The sequence below is a fragment of the Cyclopterus lumpus genome, chromosome 3 (assembly GCF_009769545.1).
Source record: "Cyclopterus lumpus isolate fCycLum1 chromosome 3, fCycLum1.pri, whole genome shotgun sequence".
Lineage (NCBI taxonomy): Eukaryota > Metazoa > Chordata > Actinopteri > Perciformes > Cyclopteridae > Cyclopterus > Cyclopterus lumpus.
In genome coordinates this window covers 11,391,644-11,408,518 of record NC_046968.1, presented here as the reverse complement: position 1 = coordinate 11,408,518, position 16,875 = coordinate 11,391,644, and the positions used below count along the sequence as shown (strand labels likewise).

At 39.8% G+C, this 16,875-nt stretch overlaps 1 protein-coding gene across 1 annotated transcript in view; it reads left to right on the top strand.

Moving 5' to 3' along the window:
• Window positions 1-1,675: 1,675 nt before the first annotated feature.
• LOC117749698 (ephrin type-A receptor 6-like) overlaps window positions 1,676-16,875 on the top strand; it is a 42,981-nt gene continuing 27,781 nt past the window's right edge. The window contains exons 1-5 of the mRNA XM_034560403.1: window positions 1,676-1,783; window positions 11,602-11,730; window positions 12,367-12,516; window positions 12,624-12,785; window positions 12,906-13,134. Of these exons, the coding sequence (XP_034416294.1) occupies window positions 11,620-11,730; window positions 12,367-12,516; window positions 12,624-12,785; window positions 12,906-13,134 (652 nt within the window). The 5' untranslated portion in view covers window positions 1,676-1,783; window positions 11,602-11,619. The remainder of the gene's footprint in view (window positions 1,784-11,601; window positions 11,731-12,366; window positions 12,517-12,623; window positions 12,786-12,905; window positions 13,135-16,875) is intronic.

Sequence of the window (16,875 nt, the reverse complement as noted above, 5' to 3'; positions counted from 1 at the left end):
ACGCAAAGAAACAAAGTTGTTAACAAGACATGTCAGACCTGGATCAATCAGAAGTGACATCATATAAGTTGCAAAACTAGGGCTTTTTGATGGGAGTGACCTAGTCGCCGCGTATGTTATTTTACACTAATGCACAATTACACTGGATAACATTGTTGGGCAGATATTGTTCAGTCTGAATTCGACATAAGGCAGACTGGTGAGAACACACACTTAACCCAACATGCAAGTATGGTTGAAGTGGGTGTGGCTGTCCCTTATTATAATAAATGTCTTGTCTTGTTTTACTTTGGTGCCTGTGATTGTCCGCCCCACCTTCATGAGTTTCACCTGAGGCTCGTCAGCCCTGCTGTCACCTGTCTCTCGTTATCTTCCTCCGTTTCTTATGTATCTTTAGTTTTTCTTTTTTTACTTGCTACCTGTTTGCCAGTTACCCGACTGATGCTACCCGCCTGCCTTTGGACTTATTGCTCTTAAGCTTTTTTCTCTCTGCCGGTCCATCCGCCTGTGTGTCAAACAGGAAACTGTTCAGGTTTCCTGTTCAGATGTGTTCAGTCAACATATATCATTGCTATAATAGACAACAAAATTAATATTTGATGACTCTGCAAAACCCCGGGTGACTTAAGCGAGAACATTTTATTTTTTTAATGAACAAAGATGTTTTTTTAAAAGTTAGCACTGGATTCTTACAGTATATATGCATGTCAACTGTATTATGGGTACAGTTTGGGAAAGATTGTGGCAAATAAAGGTATAATAGAGTCGGGCAACCACTGTAAAACACGTGGTTTAGTTCAGGGCATGATCACAATGTTAAATCCAGTTCTGTGACGGAAGGCAAACTCTGGTCTCCTGCATGAAAGACGTGCCACACGCCCATTCACCTCCACACTGTCCTTCATTGCCTCGCTATATATAGGCTACACTACTTCCAGCATTGGCACTGACAATTGGAGCTGGAACTATTTTGAGGGCATAATTATGAAACCCCCTTTCTTTTCTTTGGCGAGATAAGCCCTGTGCATCATTCAAACACTACGATTGGCCAGGCGTTCACACTCGCACCAGGTACCGTAATCCCTATTTGTTCAGGTACTACGCCCTGAACAAAGATCCATCCTTTACCCTAATGTCTAACCTCAACCGGCTAAAAGCTGTGGGATTACGAAATCTCTGGCTTTTGTATCACGTGACAAAATGATATCAATTGGCTCAAAGGGGGGACTTCAGTTCTCTGAAGAATATGATACGATTACTGAAAGGTTGGTCACCATTCATAAAGGTTGGCTGTATTTGTTTTTTATCTTTCCCCTTTATTCATCTCTGACTTATCTTTGATGTCATGAAGCACAGACAACTCATGACCTCTGAAAGGCAGAGTACTAATCTCCCAGACTTCCAGATGGAGGGTGGATCTGTGTTAGTGTGGCTGTTGTCCTAGACTTTCCTAAGAGCTGTTATTTCATAGGTGGTTGAATCTGATAAGGGCTTTACAGCTCCGTCAGCTTCTCATTGACAGCTTGATAACTATTATCTGCTCTCTTCCCATTTTGTCACCTCTATTTCTCTTCTTTTTAAAATTCATCGTCCAACCTTCCTCGCACTCTCTCTCTGCTCTTTCCTGTCACTCTTTGTGTTTATACTGTCGTTCTTCCAACTCTTCTTCTCCATTTTACATGCCTTTCTATTGCCTCGCTTTCTCTCTCTCTGTCTAGTGGTTCTGTTGGACACTACGACAGTGCTAGGAGAGCTGGACTGGAAGACCTATCCTGTCAATGGGGTGAGTGACATTAGCATCTCTTAGAATGAGAATATTTACTTTGGGACTTTTGTAGAAAGTTACTATATATACACAACTATACAAACTTGAATATATAACCAGTCCAACAAGTTGGTAAATATACACAAAAAGGAAATGAAATGAAAGTTTGATGTACCATATTTACTCCTTAAGTAGAGTATCTTAGACCTTGACATTCAAACTGTCCTAACCAGATCTACAACTCTTTCTTTTCAAAGTTGTCAAAGTGTTGTGCTTAAGTCAGATACAAGCAGAAGACAGGACCTTGGGTCTCATTAAAAACAAAACCAGCAGGCTACTTGTTTTACATGCAAACCTTCCTGACAGTAGTTCAACCAATGTACCATCCATTTGGTGGTTTGTTGGTCAAAAATGTCTACGTATAAAGGTTTAAACCGAACTAGACGTGGTTGAAAAGTGAACCGTGTTGTAAATGTTTCAACAGTCTCTCAATGCTTTACTTCAACATGTGCATCACCTCAATCCACCGACTCACGTGCTATGAATTATGATGTGAATTTAGATTAGAATTGATGTTTGGCGTCTAGGCCCTGACCTCACCGACACAAGGAAGCACCAAGCGCAGCACAGCAGGGAGTTGAAACACTTAACAAGGTTTTGCTTCATTTGAATGAAAAGCTGTTTAAAGGAATTCTTCACTCCCAAAATGAGCATTTGCATATCAATTACTCATCCTGCGCTACCTTGAATTCTTGTTTTTCTCGCATGCCTCCATGGTGAACGAAGGATAAAAATAACTGGGGAAATTCTTGATGAATTAATGTGTTTGGAGGCCAGTTTCAACAACAGAAAAACTAGCTCAGCACTTCCCAAACACATGCAAAACCTAAAACCTTACTATTTAATACACGTCGGACCCGCAAGTACAAGCAGCACACCTGCGCCAGCCCGAGACTGTTTAAGTGTTTTAGTGTAAGGTTTTAGAGTAGATGCATGTGTTTGAAAAGTAGTGAGCATACAAACGAATTAATTTAACTTTACTGCGTATTACACTGCAAGAGTTCTGTGCAAGTTTGGAGACAGTTGTTTAATTTAATTTAATTTAACAGGGAAAGCAAATAGAGCTGCCATATCCGGAGGTGGTTTTTCCAAATCCTAAAAACATGCCCTTTTTTTCAGAAACCCAGATACATCCATATCTTACTTTTGAGAAACTGAAATGTGTGATCCTGCTTTCTCAAAGAGAAACAAGAACACTGTTGCATGTATACACCCTATCGAGCTTCATGATGTCTGATGACTCGGAGAATGCATGTCTTTGACTCGAGTGACAGAGTAATTAGTCACAGAAACAAACACTGTGATGATTAACAATATCATGGTCTGCATGTTGACTCAGCCTGACACCAGGATAAACTGAGGATACAGAGGATGTCATTTCACCCTCCTGCTATATAACTGCTACTAAGAAGTCACAGATTTAACTAGTGGTTTCCAACCACTTGGCTTGTAACACTGTTTGGATCTGCATGTTAGTTGTTAGCAGTTGAACCAAACAGACGTTCAACTTATCAGATGTTTTCATTTAAATTACTGTATGAGGACCGACAAGGTCAAATTATTCAATATTCCACATAAGCAAAGCCAGAGAAAAGACAAAAAACGAATACAGGTTTCTGGAGCAGAACACATTATTAACTTATCTTCTACCCCATCCATCCATCCATCCATTATCACCCGCTTATCCGGGGTCGGGTCGCGGTGGCAGCAGGTTCAGCAGGCCGACCCAGGCTTCCCTCTCACCCGCAGCACTTTCCAGCTCATTCTGGGGGATCCCGAGGCGTTCCAAGGCCAGCCGGGAGATATAATCCCTCCAGCGTGTCCTCGGTCTTCCCCGGGGCCTCCTACCAGTTGGACGTGCCCGGAAAACCTCTAATGGGAGGCGTCTACCCCAATAATCTAATTAGATGTATCTGATCAAACTATATCGGTATATAAATTAGCTCCAGCTCAATCAGCTATAACCATAAAATGCTGTATTAAAGTATTAAAACATTTATTAATGTAATATACTATATATCAGCCACAAGGGCCATGTTCCTGCAGGATTAGTATGTTTAATTTCTTTAAACATTTAATTGTGGCTGTGTGGAGGTAATCCACACAGCCGTTAAGTAGGATTTTTAATTGAGGACTTTTGCTTGTAATGGAGCATTGTTACATGATTGTACTTGTACTGAACCACAATATCTTGAGTTTAATTGAGTTCATCAGTTATTAGAAACTTGGATAAAGGTATTAACGAATGATCAGGGATATGGATAACTGGGTTACTAGTCCTTTATAAACGTTATATCCTGAATATATTTAAGGACAAGATGGACTCATATCAGCTGTGTGCATGTAAACGCTCCAGACCTGAAAGGCTGGATATCCACAAGTTTCTTGTGATGTTTTTAATGACCATTTGAGCTTGACATCATGAACCCTTCAGATCCTGCCTTATTACATCTTGGTATGGATTATTAACACAGATGAGTACAACAATTTAAACAATACTGGCATAATGTTACTGGTATAATAATGTTCTTCATCCCCTTTACCTCAACTCTATTCACAAACAATGCACACTTAAAATATAAATAATAATACACAAACTACACTTTTAGAGACCATTTCTTAAATGTAAAGGCGGAATAAATCTCCTAAAACACAAACATCTTGACATCATAGTCTCTGGGTTTCTCCGCTGCTATTTTTTATTAAACACATGCGACAATATTCATATGCAATGAATACAGATTTGATCTAGCCTTTAGCACATCTAGATATTAAACTAATTTAATTGTAGCATATCCGTCTTACAGGGCTAAGCCTGAAGGGAAAATGCTGGAGATTTCATTCTTACACATATTTCAGCTGGGACTACAACCATCAGCAACAACAATAATTTGTCCATGATGTTGTGTCTAATTTGGGACACAAGGTGGTGGCTGGGACTGTTTGTGCTTTCAGGCTATTATTAAAAGTGTAATAAATCCTTTGGAGCAAAACCAATAAATAGTAGCAAAATACTGAGATATTTTCAGGGCCAAATAACAATATTGCAACAGCTTCTCCTCCCTTGCACATTGCCTACAAAGGGTTTTGCTATGGGAAGTAACAACAACATTAATTTGTTGAACAAAAACACGACGCCGCCACCCAGATTCACGTCGAATCAATAATTCATTACTACTACAGAGATTTAATGATATTTTCATAACACCTCTCTGTCTCCTTTCCCCTCAGTCTGACAATGACAAATTGTCTTATTTTAATCAAAACCTCATACCTCTCAGCATGCACCATTGTTGGTAACACAACAGTATCTGTGTGCATTGTAGGTATGTGTGTGTGTGTGTGTGTGTGTGTGTGTGTGTGTGTGTGTGTGTGTGTGTGTGGGGTTGTCATCCCAATGTCTTTTTTAACACCTATGAAACAATGATCCTCAGACTAACATTTCACATAAAACAGGATTTCTTCAATCACTGGCTCTATAATTTGTGTATAACCCATGCGAGGGGGAAATTATCTTGTATGTTGCACAGATTGTCGAGTCTGACAATCCAAAATCCAATCCACACATAATGAGGACAAATGCTCAGATGTATTTATTTTTTCACAACCTGTTTCTCACATATTCTCTGATATAAGTAATTGGCCAGTGTCAGAATGTGAGTATGATTTATTAAAAATGATCATATACTGTAGTTCATAGGTTGAAGCCAAATGCAAAAGCTCCACTGAAGGGCCTTATTATTGTTCGGCATTAAAAGCACTGAATTAGCAATAGATTATCACTATAAATGGCACCTCTTTTGCTGCTTTTCTTTTGCTCTCTTCTTTCTTACCTCTTTAAGGGTAATGACACACATAAGACATTAGTAGGCGAGGAAAGGCATCTAGGTGGGAAAAGCAGTCATTGTTTGAGGCAAAAGTAAAATGTACTACGGCTGACTTGTGTTGAACTTAGAAATACATCTAAATTACCGGTCACACGTTCTCAGAGAAATACATTTGTCAAGATATATTTAATGATGACGCTAAATGAAAAGCTCAACCACCTAATTGAATGATGGGTCAATTCCATCTGAGCCTCTTTTCAGTGCTGAACAACATTGACCAACTTCAGTGGCTGTGCAGACCTTAAGCTGCCAGGAGCCATTGAGTCCTGCGACAAAAACAACACACAGGCTGCATCCCAGTCAAAGATTATGCATCAACATTTTTTATAGGTTTTTTTAATAATTTGTGATTAGGCCGTCACTGGCACAAATAAATCAACTATAAAGAAGTAACAGGAACACCGATTAATTAAAGTGGTAGTTCAATTACACGACCAATTTTCAAAAGGCAAATGATAATCAAAATGAAGTAACATCATAATTCTACATTGACAACTTCATTTTACCTTTTTTTTAGGAGATGTACGTGTCAATTAAGTTAAAGGCAATGTCGACTGATCATCACATTTAATATGTCCATACTGTGTGTCTCCTGTGGTCACATGACAAAAAGGATTCAAATAGGATTTTCATATTTTATTTGTGTTATATTTGCAAATGATGCTCAAAGAGCAGCCGAAACACAAATCCCAACATGCTGTGCAGTCACGAGGAAGTTCAAATCAGAAAGAAAAATATGTTTGCATTAGTACAAGTATGAAACAGAACATCACAAGAGAACTGTATGCTTTCCTCCATGCATAAACAATTGGCATCGTCCACTCTATCACTGCAGCCACTAGTGCTCATCCACTCAGCACTGCTCCACCATTTTAAGACGGCTGCCATGGAACTGAGCAGCTGCTGTGTCTTTGCACTTTAAGTCTGAAGATAGACTCAAACTCTTCAATTAAATGAGAATCTATGAATCAATGAGGATCTTCCATGATTCTCCCACTCTCCCCTTCAAATTCTCATCTGTATGCACACACTGCAGTCATTAATTGCTGTGTTGTAAATTTTGTTAAAATCACTTTCGATGTGGAGTGGGTCTGAACAAGCAAAAGTAAATAGGACACTTCATTGGGGCAGGTCTAATTGTAGTGTGAGTGTCGATGTGTTGATATGAGGTGTTTTAATTGATTTTTGGATTAAGTGAGGACATTTCAACAAACTCAAGGGCCACGATGCCAAATTAATTAGGGCCCAAAATGTTTTTTGCATTAATCATAGTTTTCAATATTTCATCCCATGGCGCAGCCTCCACACTAAGTAACAGGGAGCAGGTCAGTTTCAGAGAACCTGGTATTGCACTCCCATATCGCAATATTAGTGTTGGTTTAATACATTAATTAGTTCCACACCTTGTACTCAAACCTGGTATCTGTCTGCTACAGTCTGCTAAGCGTGGGGCTAATAGGCAGAGCGATTAGTAGGTGCATATCTGATTGCCTCAGAGAGCGTGGGCTGCAGCTCATCTTTCAAACTCTGGGTTTGCATTTGTTTTCTCTGCTCTGAACCATGCCACATCCCAAGGGGGCGTTTAGAACACTGAGGCACACAGAGTGACAAATTACCATTTTCTCTTGTTTGTATGTATAATGGAACTTCAATTACTTAATGCTGATCTTATGCTAACCGAAAAAGCCTGTTTTCTGTAAAGATACTAAGTGTTGGTTTCTGCTCCATAAGGAGGGAACGGAAATTATTCAATATAACGTATATAATGTTGGAGAAATGCCTCACGGGTGTGTGGGTGTTAAAGCTGAAAGTTAAATTGCATTCTGTGACTTCCAAAGCGTTTTCACTTTTACACACCAGCAGAAATACTCAGGTATGACAGGCCGACCGGCATGTGATAATCCACTGCAGAGGACTCACAGTACAAAACAAGAGTGGTCCTCACTTTAGTGAACACAGATGAGATTGTCAGCCATGCTAGCGGCTCCAGGGATGGCAGTGTCAGTCTGACAGTCGGTCAACCACTTTGGCCCCGTTGGAAATATTTCAATAACTTTCTGATGTAGCCATGAGATTTGCTGTGAATATCTAAGTTCCCTTGGGAATAAATGTTAATGACTGTGGCCTCCAGATTATGATATGTAAACACATTGAACGGCTGACTTTTCATGTATAGGTTCATCATCAGGTCAAAGTTTCAACTCATCGATTACTTCGGTTTATGACCAATAACCTGAAAGACTATAGACATTCCCGTCAGCCTCAGCTGTAATGTGCTAAATAGAAAATCTTAGCATGCTAACAAGCTAAACTAAGATAGTAAACATCCAACATCAGTATTATTATAATTGTAAGCATGCTAACATGAGCATTTAGCTGGAAGCATCACCACAGCGCTAAAAAAGATTACGTTTTTCGAGACCGTCTTCAAACAACATTAGTGAACATTAGAACAGTTTCTTGTAGATGTGACCATAACACAAATTAGTTGAATTAAATGCTTGTTATGTAATTAAATATATTATAATCAAATGCCAAGAAATTGCTTCTCAAGTTCCAACAGCAATGAATACTACCTCAGAGTCCACTTATCATAAAGGCACGGGAACGGTATTATTGTCTGGCTGAAGTTCCAAACGAAGAGGAAGTTATTATGATTGATTATTCATTAGCCACTGGGTGTCTATAGAGCTAATTTAGATAGCTTAATTATTATTAGATTAATTGCTTTTGCACTGTACGCTCATGTCAAGGTTAAAGTGTTATTAAATTATTTATACTTGAAAACACTCCACCTCAGTTGTTTCAATTTCCTCTACAACGCAACTCTGTCTGTCATCTACCTTCCCGTCTCTCTTTGTGCAACACCTTTAAAGTATTCATAATAAAGGACTGTGCAGTGTGTCTGTAGGCGTGTGCGTGTGTGTGTGTGTGTGTGTGTGTGTGTCTGTGTGTCTGTGGGGGTGTGAATGAAAAAGTATATATGTCCAATTCAACACAGCATTTTTGAATAATGTTCTCCTATTGAACATCCCATTTTGCAGATATCAGGGGTACAACATTTCACAATGTAGGTGCCAACATGGTGAAAATTGAAATCAATAAGAAGTGCTTTCAATTTAGCTACTTATATGCTTTCTCACATCCTCCGTGCTCTAGTCTGTGGACCTGTTCTAGTCTTCAGTCTTGGAGGAGGCTTCATTCATCTGTATCTTGGAGAAAAATAGGACACAAGAACAGTAAATGGAAATGTTGTCTCTGATATTAACAATAACAACACAATTTGTATCTTGACGTGCATAGCTTATATTTATAATTAACTGGCATTTGTTCAAAACATTTGACATTTTTTTCTAATTATGCAATCCAAGCCCGTCTTTTTAGGCAACGTGCACCCACACAACAGAACAATTAACTTTAAAAAATGTACGCCATTATTGTATTTGCAGAGTGGGAGCAGTATGTCTTAAAAATAGCATGAGCTTCCTCGACCGTTATTTCCTGAACCTTCTCTGCATGTCAAACGAAGAGGAATTTGCCAACTAAACTTCAAAGTAAGAATATAAAGTTAAATAGTTTAGATAGTTAAGATGCAGTCTTTACAATGTTCGTATTGTTGTAGAAATAAAAATAAAACCAGAGGCTTTTTGTGTAATTTTAAGCTAACTAATGTTAGTGTGGTTATAATATAGTTTCTTCTAATTTAATTTAAAGCTACCGTTAGCAAATGGCTTTAACATAATTGCTTCTACTGGAATTTGAAGCTAATGTGTCTAAAATAGTTGCTTTCAGTGTTTTTGAACTTAACTTTAGCAAGTAGTTGGCTATGTATGTTAGGTTTAAATGAATATTTGAATATCAAAAGTGGCTCTTATTCTTCTGCTGTATTGAGGCCAGGGTCCCTTCAAGATTGAAGGCAGAGTTGGGCTTCCACAACTGAAGAGTTGCCAGCCTTGTCCATGGTGGCGGCTCGGTGAGAACTGCCAACGAGTGAGGTGTAAAGTTGACAATGGACTGTGAGTAAGCTAGTAACCTGCAGCACAGCTCACCTTTGGCCTTGGACTACTATCTTCTTCCCTGCTAGCCTGACACTAATTGTTTCCCTTCCCCCTTAACCACTACGGGCACGGATATTTTTTGTTGTTGATTTTAGCATATTCATATGATAATAAATTGAGTTTTAAACCTTTCCTGTTATGTGGTCTTTTGCGTCTTGTGAGACTGGTCGATCAAATCCAGAATCTGAATGCTGCACTTCAAAGTACAGATGCTGTGGGTGTGTTGGAAAATATAAAACATGTGTTTATTTGTGGTTCACAAGGGGGCTGAGCTGTGCCTTAAAAACCTGTCCTTTGTTGTTCTTTTGTGGCGTCGTCATGGTAAAAGTATTAGACTCGCACAAAGATAACCAAAAAAAGAGACAGACCAGTGTCTTGATTTTGAAAGTTTCTATTTGATACATCACAGGTCTGTACAGACATTTGTAAAAGTGCTTTGAATTCAAACGTGCAAATGTTTTAATCCATTTTGGTATTTCCCTGTAACTTTTAAATGACACTTTGCATGTTTGGAAAAACAAAGTAGATCCCAATTCAGGTAAGTAACACGTAGATCTAAAGTAACACACTAACATATCACTAGAGAAACACTAGAATACCAACAAATAAGTCGGAGTCAACATAATAATCTGATGCAAAAAAGTTGCCTTTACTTTTATGTTATTTTTAGTATATCAAGCAGGAAGTCTTTTATTGGATAGCGACACCCCTTTAATGGAAATCTGTTCAGTAGCTCTGTCCAAATTCAGGGGATAGATACTGGAAATGCAGCATTTCCAGATCCAAACTATTGTAATAGGTTGCCATGATGTCCCCTCGTGAAGATTTCTCCAAATGCGGTCACGAAATGTAGCCTTATTTTGCCCACATTAGGAGGACACAGCTCATGTAGTCGTTACAGCCCTCAGTATACCATGATCCAATGTGCACCATCACTTGTTCAATGGAGCGTTTGAGTGATCTGTGTTAACTCCCAGGAATGAAGACCCCTCTATGGGCTGCATCCTTTGGAGACTCCAGTCTCTGATGGTGACACACTTGTCACTGCAGCTGACCTGATCACAGTGTAAAGAGTGAGCTGTTGTGAGCATTAGTGTTATATTAATATTACTGACATACTTGAGAGACGTAACCAAAATAAGCATTGATTTGCAATGTTCGAATTGGTGCGTTCAACCATAGCTTAGGAAATTAATTTCCTTTAGTTTCCATTGAAACAGACAATGACAGCATGTTAACAAATATTAAGCACATCCAAGTTCTCCCATGGAGCTCATGCTCTTGAGATATAATTATGGTCAGCTGTCCCAATCTCAGCTGTCCATTTGTTGCCACAGGGTGTGTGAGGAAGAAGTTCTTTCAATACACGTTCGGGCTTTTGAAGCTCGATCATCCCACCGTTAAAGCGGAGCAGACGAATGAGAGCGTCTGGCTGATGCAACAGCTTGAAAACATTGGTGTCTTTCAAACGTCATGTTTTCATAGAAATTAAGTTTCACTACATGCAATATATGGTTCACAGTTTCTTATGGAACGGATATAAAACCAGATCATTCATGGGTGCATGTATTGTAAGCTCATTACTAATATATTTTCTACTAATCTGTAGCCCTTTACAAATTAGTATAACACTGTGAATAACAGCCAATTCTAGTCACTCACACCAATCAACACATTACTGTTCTCGTAGGATCAGTTCACACATGATAATGGCATCTAGTTTTCATTTTTCAGATTGTAGGCAAACAACTTACTGATTAAATACTCTGTTGGTATATGGCAATTCAAAAATATATATATTTACTAATATTTGCTTCTTATATTGTTCCAGTGGGATGCTATCACAGAGATGGATGAGCAGAACCGACCTATTCACACCTTCCAGGTTTGCCACGTGATGGAGCCAAACCAGAACAACTGGCTACGGTCTGGATGGATCCAGCGGCAGGCTGCACAGAGGGTCTGGACCATATATCACTTCCCTAAGACACATTTGACTTTGAAATGTTAATCAAATAAAGTATAGTGTTGATTCAGGGCCTGTGTGTGACATTGTCTATAGGTCGGCAAAGTCTCGGGGGGGGGGGGGGGGGGGGGGATGGTAGATATAAAAAAATATAAAAAAAAACATGATTTCACTCTGATAGAGAGGATTCCTTTGAGGTCAATACAGAACAGTGCATGATAAGTCAAAGATGGTGCAGTATTTCTGCACATTGACTCGGTTGCTGCTTATTATTTCTGAAACTGAGCTGTACGAGTTTGGGTTGGGCTATTGACGTCTTGTCAGATATCTTTTAATGACTTAATTGCACTTTTAAATTTTTTCAAACAGTTTTTTGTGGGTTGTATTTTACTCTTTACAGTTTTTTTTTAACTATTAATTGTTTGTAGTGTTATGCTGTCCTTTTGACAATTTGTATTACTTTATATTAATTAATTAATTGCTCTGATGCTTGCACCTGATGTTTTTATAAAATGTGAACAAAAAGCCTACCATTGGTCAGGCAATATGTATAACTGACTGCAACATGTTTAATAGCCCTGTATTTGAGCTTGGGATGATTTATTTGTTAATCTATCTTTTTTAACTCAGGTATATGTGGAGCTGCGTTTCACACTGAGAGACTGCAACTCCATTCCTTGGGTGTCTGGTACCTGTAAGGAAACCTTCAACCTCTTTTACCTGCAGACAGAAGAACCGCTCTCTGCAGGGACACGGTTCCGGCCTACTGACTATGCCAAGGTTGGTTATCGGAGCCGCATTAACGAAAAAATGCCTCCTTTATGCTACTGGTATGATTCCATAACAATGAACTTTGCCAATAAGGTGTTTTTGTTATTGGCTTCAAGGTGGACACCATAGCGGCAGATGAGAGTTTTACACAGACAGACCTTGGAGATCGGGTTCTTCGCCTCAATACCGAGGTCAGGGAGGTGGGACCGGTAACACAGACAGGCTTCTACTTAGCCTTCCAGGATGTGGGAGCTTGTATTGCCCTTGTGTCCGTCAAGGTCAGTGAAGAGAGGTGGTGAGACTTGTGTTCACATGAACAACAGCCATGAACTTGTCAATTCTAACTCCTTCACAAGACTGGCAGTACTGCAACTTCCTGTTTTCCACTTTATCATAAGGTGTTCTACAAACGCTGCCCCTCGACTTTAAGGAACCTGGCAGCATTTCCAGACACGGTGCCACATATGGACTCATCCTCCCTGGTGGAAGTAAGGGGCGCATGTGTGGAGAATGCAGAAGAGAGGGACACACCCAAATTGTACTGTGGCGCTGATGGAGACTGGCTGGTACCCCTGGGCCGCTGTGTCTGCAGCATTGGCCACGAGGAGATGGATGGCGACTGCCGGGGTAAGAAGTGTGTTGGTGTTTGTACTCATTTTAGAGCAGAACAGTGAACTAAAGCTGGAGATACAGAGAAGGAATCAAATGGGGAGAAGAAAAGAGAAGAGAAAGCATTGCCATAACAGATCTCCAGGGCCTCGCCAGTCATCTGCAGCAGTCTGACTTTACAGAACCGCTATTCCCTCCTCTCATTCTAAGATGCTGCATCCTTGTCTGATCCTCTCAATCTTTCTTCATCTCTTCACAGCTCCACCCCCGACCCTCATCATCTTCTCTCCTCTCTTGTCCTCTTTGTTTTGCTTCACTTACATGCCCCCCAGCCCTCCTTCCTCCCTTCGTGTCCCTTTATTTGCTCTCTTTTCATTCCTCCCTTTTAATTCTCACTCTTGCTGGCTCTCATCAACGTCCTTTTCTGACATGAGACCCTAAACAATGTGGATAAGAAGAGATTAGTGTATGTCACCCAGGATTTTCATTTGACATTTCAAAATGGCTCTCGTGAGAAACCTTCTGGACTCTTTCAATTATTTGGTTCAAATGGAAAAGTCGTTTCTTTTAATATCAAGCTGTTTTGGCTTTTTTGGCTGTTTTGGCTGTTTTGGCTTTCTGCTTCTATTTATATGACATGATAAATATCATGCTGTGGTAGATAAATGCAAACGTTCACCCACATAGCATTTACACCAACACTCTTAAATTTAACAACAGTGGTAAATAACGCAAAGCTTCTGTGAAGGGCTTTTTTTTAGAATGCCTCGTCTCTAAATACTCGTATCAGCATTATTGAAATATGGCCTTTTGTCAGCAAAACAGATTAAAAAAAAGGTAAAGAAACTGTTGAGTTGTTCCAGTTCGTCTTTAGCCTGGTTTCCCAATTAGACTGTGCAGTCAGACTGGGGGCTAGCTGGCTAATTGCCTTCATTTGTTAGTTTCAGAGCTAACTTAGCTTCCACCTTGTGTTTTTTAAAACTCCCCCAACCTTCACTTTCATTTACGAAGCTCAGGCCTGCTGTTGTAATTAAGGCAGGTAAATGGAGCCACACTGCATGATTACAATTGAAGTGCACCTTCTGTTACTTGCTACATTTTGCAGACTCACAGAAGTCTCAGCTGGTTGGGGGGAGATTAATGTAGTACCCCTTTGGTGATATGGTAACTCAGGTTATTACAGAGAGAATTCCAACAGTCATTAGTACAGTTGATATGTGGGGCAGGCTCTATTATCTCCTTTATTTGCTCCGGGGTGTCCTTTTTCTTTTGATCTTTTCTGTGCTTCCTATTTATCCTTTCTCTCTATTGCTCTCAATCATCTCAAAGATGTAGTTAAACAACACAGAAGCCTGTCAGGAGAGATTACTGATGAGACGGCAGTTTAGGAACAGCACTCTCGTGATGTCCCTCCTATATGTCCTGCATCTATATTCTCCCTGCTCCTCCCCCTTGACAGTAGTTGCTGCTCTCGATTGTACTGTAGCTGCAACAGTGTCGAGGGGATCTTGGCAGCCGCTACAATGAATGGGTCAGTAACTCGTGATGCAGGAACCCACTTGACACTTGGAAAATAATGTGCACTTGTCTATTTATTCACTCGTACTGCTTGTTCTTTGAACCAACAAAGCTTATTTGTCAGACACCTCAAGTTGACTGCAGAAGATTAATGCAATTTTATATTGATATATATATATATATATATATATATATATATATATATATATATATTGCTTCAAACCTATTTAGAAACTGCAAATGGATTAAACATTAGATAGCAATGTCTGTTTTCAGATAATCCAGCAAAAATAAAACAGCTGAAAAAAAATCAAGTTATTGTATCACGTTGATGTAAAAATCATGTCCAGGTCTAATATTGCCAAACACAGTTTTGCTGTTGATTTGCAAGACAGTTCACGATGGTCTAATACAGCCAGACATATAGAGGACAGTTAAAGCAAACATTCTGACAGTTGACCGATCTTTATCGTCTCACAGTATAAATCATCCTGTTGACCCAACTGGAACTGATTTCTAGGAGATTTGAGGATGATTGGCCGACACAACCAGCTAATTCTTCACGAATACTCTTGAAATTCGGTTTCTCTCAGAGTGCAAGTAGTATTGCCACTCTAGTCTTGATTTTAATCTCGTAAAATGATCTGGATAATTTAATTTATAATGACTAACAGTACACAGCTCCTATCACACAGTCACACAATGTATTTTGTCAGCAGTAAGATAATTGTAATATAATACCAATAATTTAACGCTGTATGTGAATACACGTACATACCCTGGGATGACATTCCAGTCTCTGTAATGGCAATGCATTACTCGCTCTCACATATGTACTGCATGTACAGCATGTCAGCAAAATACAACATGTAAATGAAACATAAAAACTGTTGTGAGGCCAACAATGTGTCTTCAGTTTAGCCGGAGCTTGACCAGCAGTTTGTCCTTTTGTCCAGTTTTTGTGTCCGCTAAACATTTCCCAAAGTTATCTCTGCACTGGATATAACGTATGTCTGAAAGTACATGAGCATACTTCCCAAAATGTCTGTCCCTTTCAGATTCACCCTTCTCTGTAATACTGTTGAGCATCCCGGGTTGAGGAAGCCAGAGTTCTATTGTTTTGCTGCGCAGGAGTTATAGTCGGCTTCAGAGCAGTCAGGTAACATCTATCGAGCTTGATCTGCTGTGCAATTCTCAAACTGCATCTTCAAACTCATTAACATTCGCTGAGAAGAGGCGATCGATAGTAACAACACAATATGGCCTTACAATTAATGATTCATGGCTTTAATGAATATTGTGCATAGCTCCTGCAGAGCTCGTGCTGCAATGAAGATGTGCACTTTGCAAGTTGTTGCAGGAAGTTTAGGCGTGAACTTGCGGTGACTTCTGCTTTCTCCTCGTTTTCATTTTGGAACACTGCTTCAAAGGGTACTGTGATCAAAGCTGTCTGAGAGGCAGCATGGGGAAAGAGCAAAAGAGAGAGAGAGAGAGAGAGTGTGAGAGAGAATAGGGAAAACCCCAGCGCTCCCAAATATAAGCAGAGCTCTGCGCGAACACGTCCATCTTTCCCTCCCAGCTGCCTAAACAAAGGCATCAGCGCTTATCAAACCCTGCTTTCCACCCCAACAGCATTCTGCCAGACTGTTTTGACATCTCAATCGAGTGTTTTAATATTCTATTCCTTTCATTCAGTGTCAGCCACAAGAGGATTACTCCGAGATAGGCTGGTTATATCATGACCTAGATAAAGCACCATAGTGCAAACGCTATTTGTTCCACATCCTTTCGTCACACAATTCTCTTCAAAAGGAGGCTGTGAATTGTGGGGGAAGCTGATAGAGACGTCTTTTTGAATTCAATTTGAATCAGAATGAATACGCAGACAAAACCAAAAAACCACCAGCAAGCTAAGTGATTACGCAATAACTGAAACATCTTTTAATTGATCATTATGCCAGTTAACACCTCCTGTACTTGCGAACACACAGATCGGTTTCTCTTCGTGCTGTGAAGATGGGCGACTGTGGGTCAGTGGTTAGCATGACCGTCTTTCAATCAGGGGGTTGGCGGTTCAATCCCCACCCTAGTCGATGTGTCCTTGAGCAAGACACTTAACCCTGCATTGTTCCCTGTAGCTGTGTCTACAGTGTATGAATGTAACATGATTGTAAGTCGCTTTGGATAAAAGCGTCAGCTAAATGACATGTATTGTAAAAGATGAATGATGAAGAGAGACCT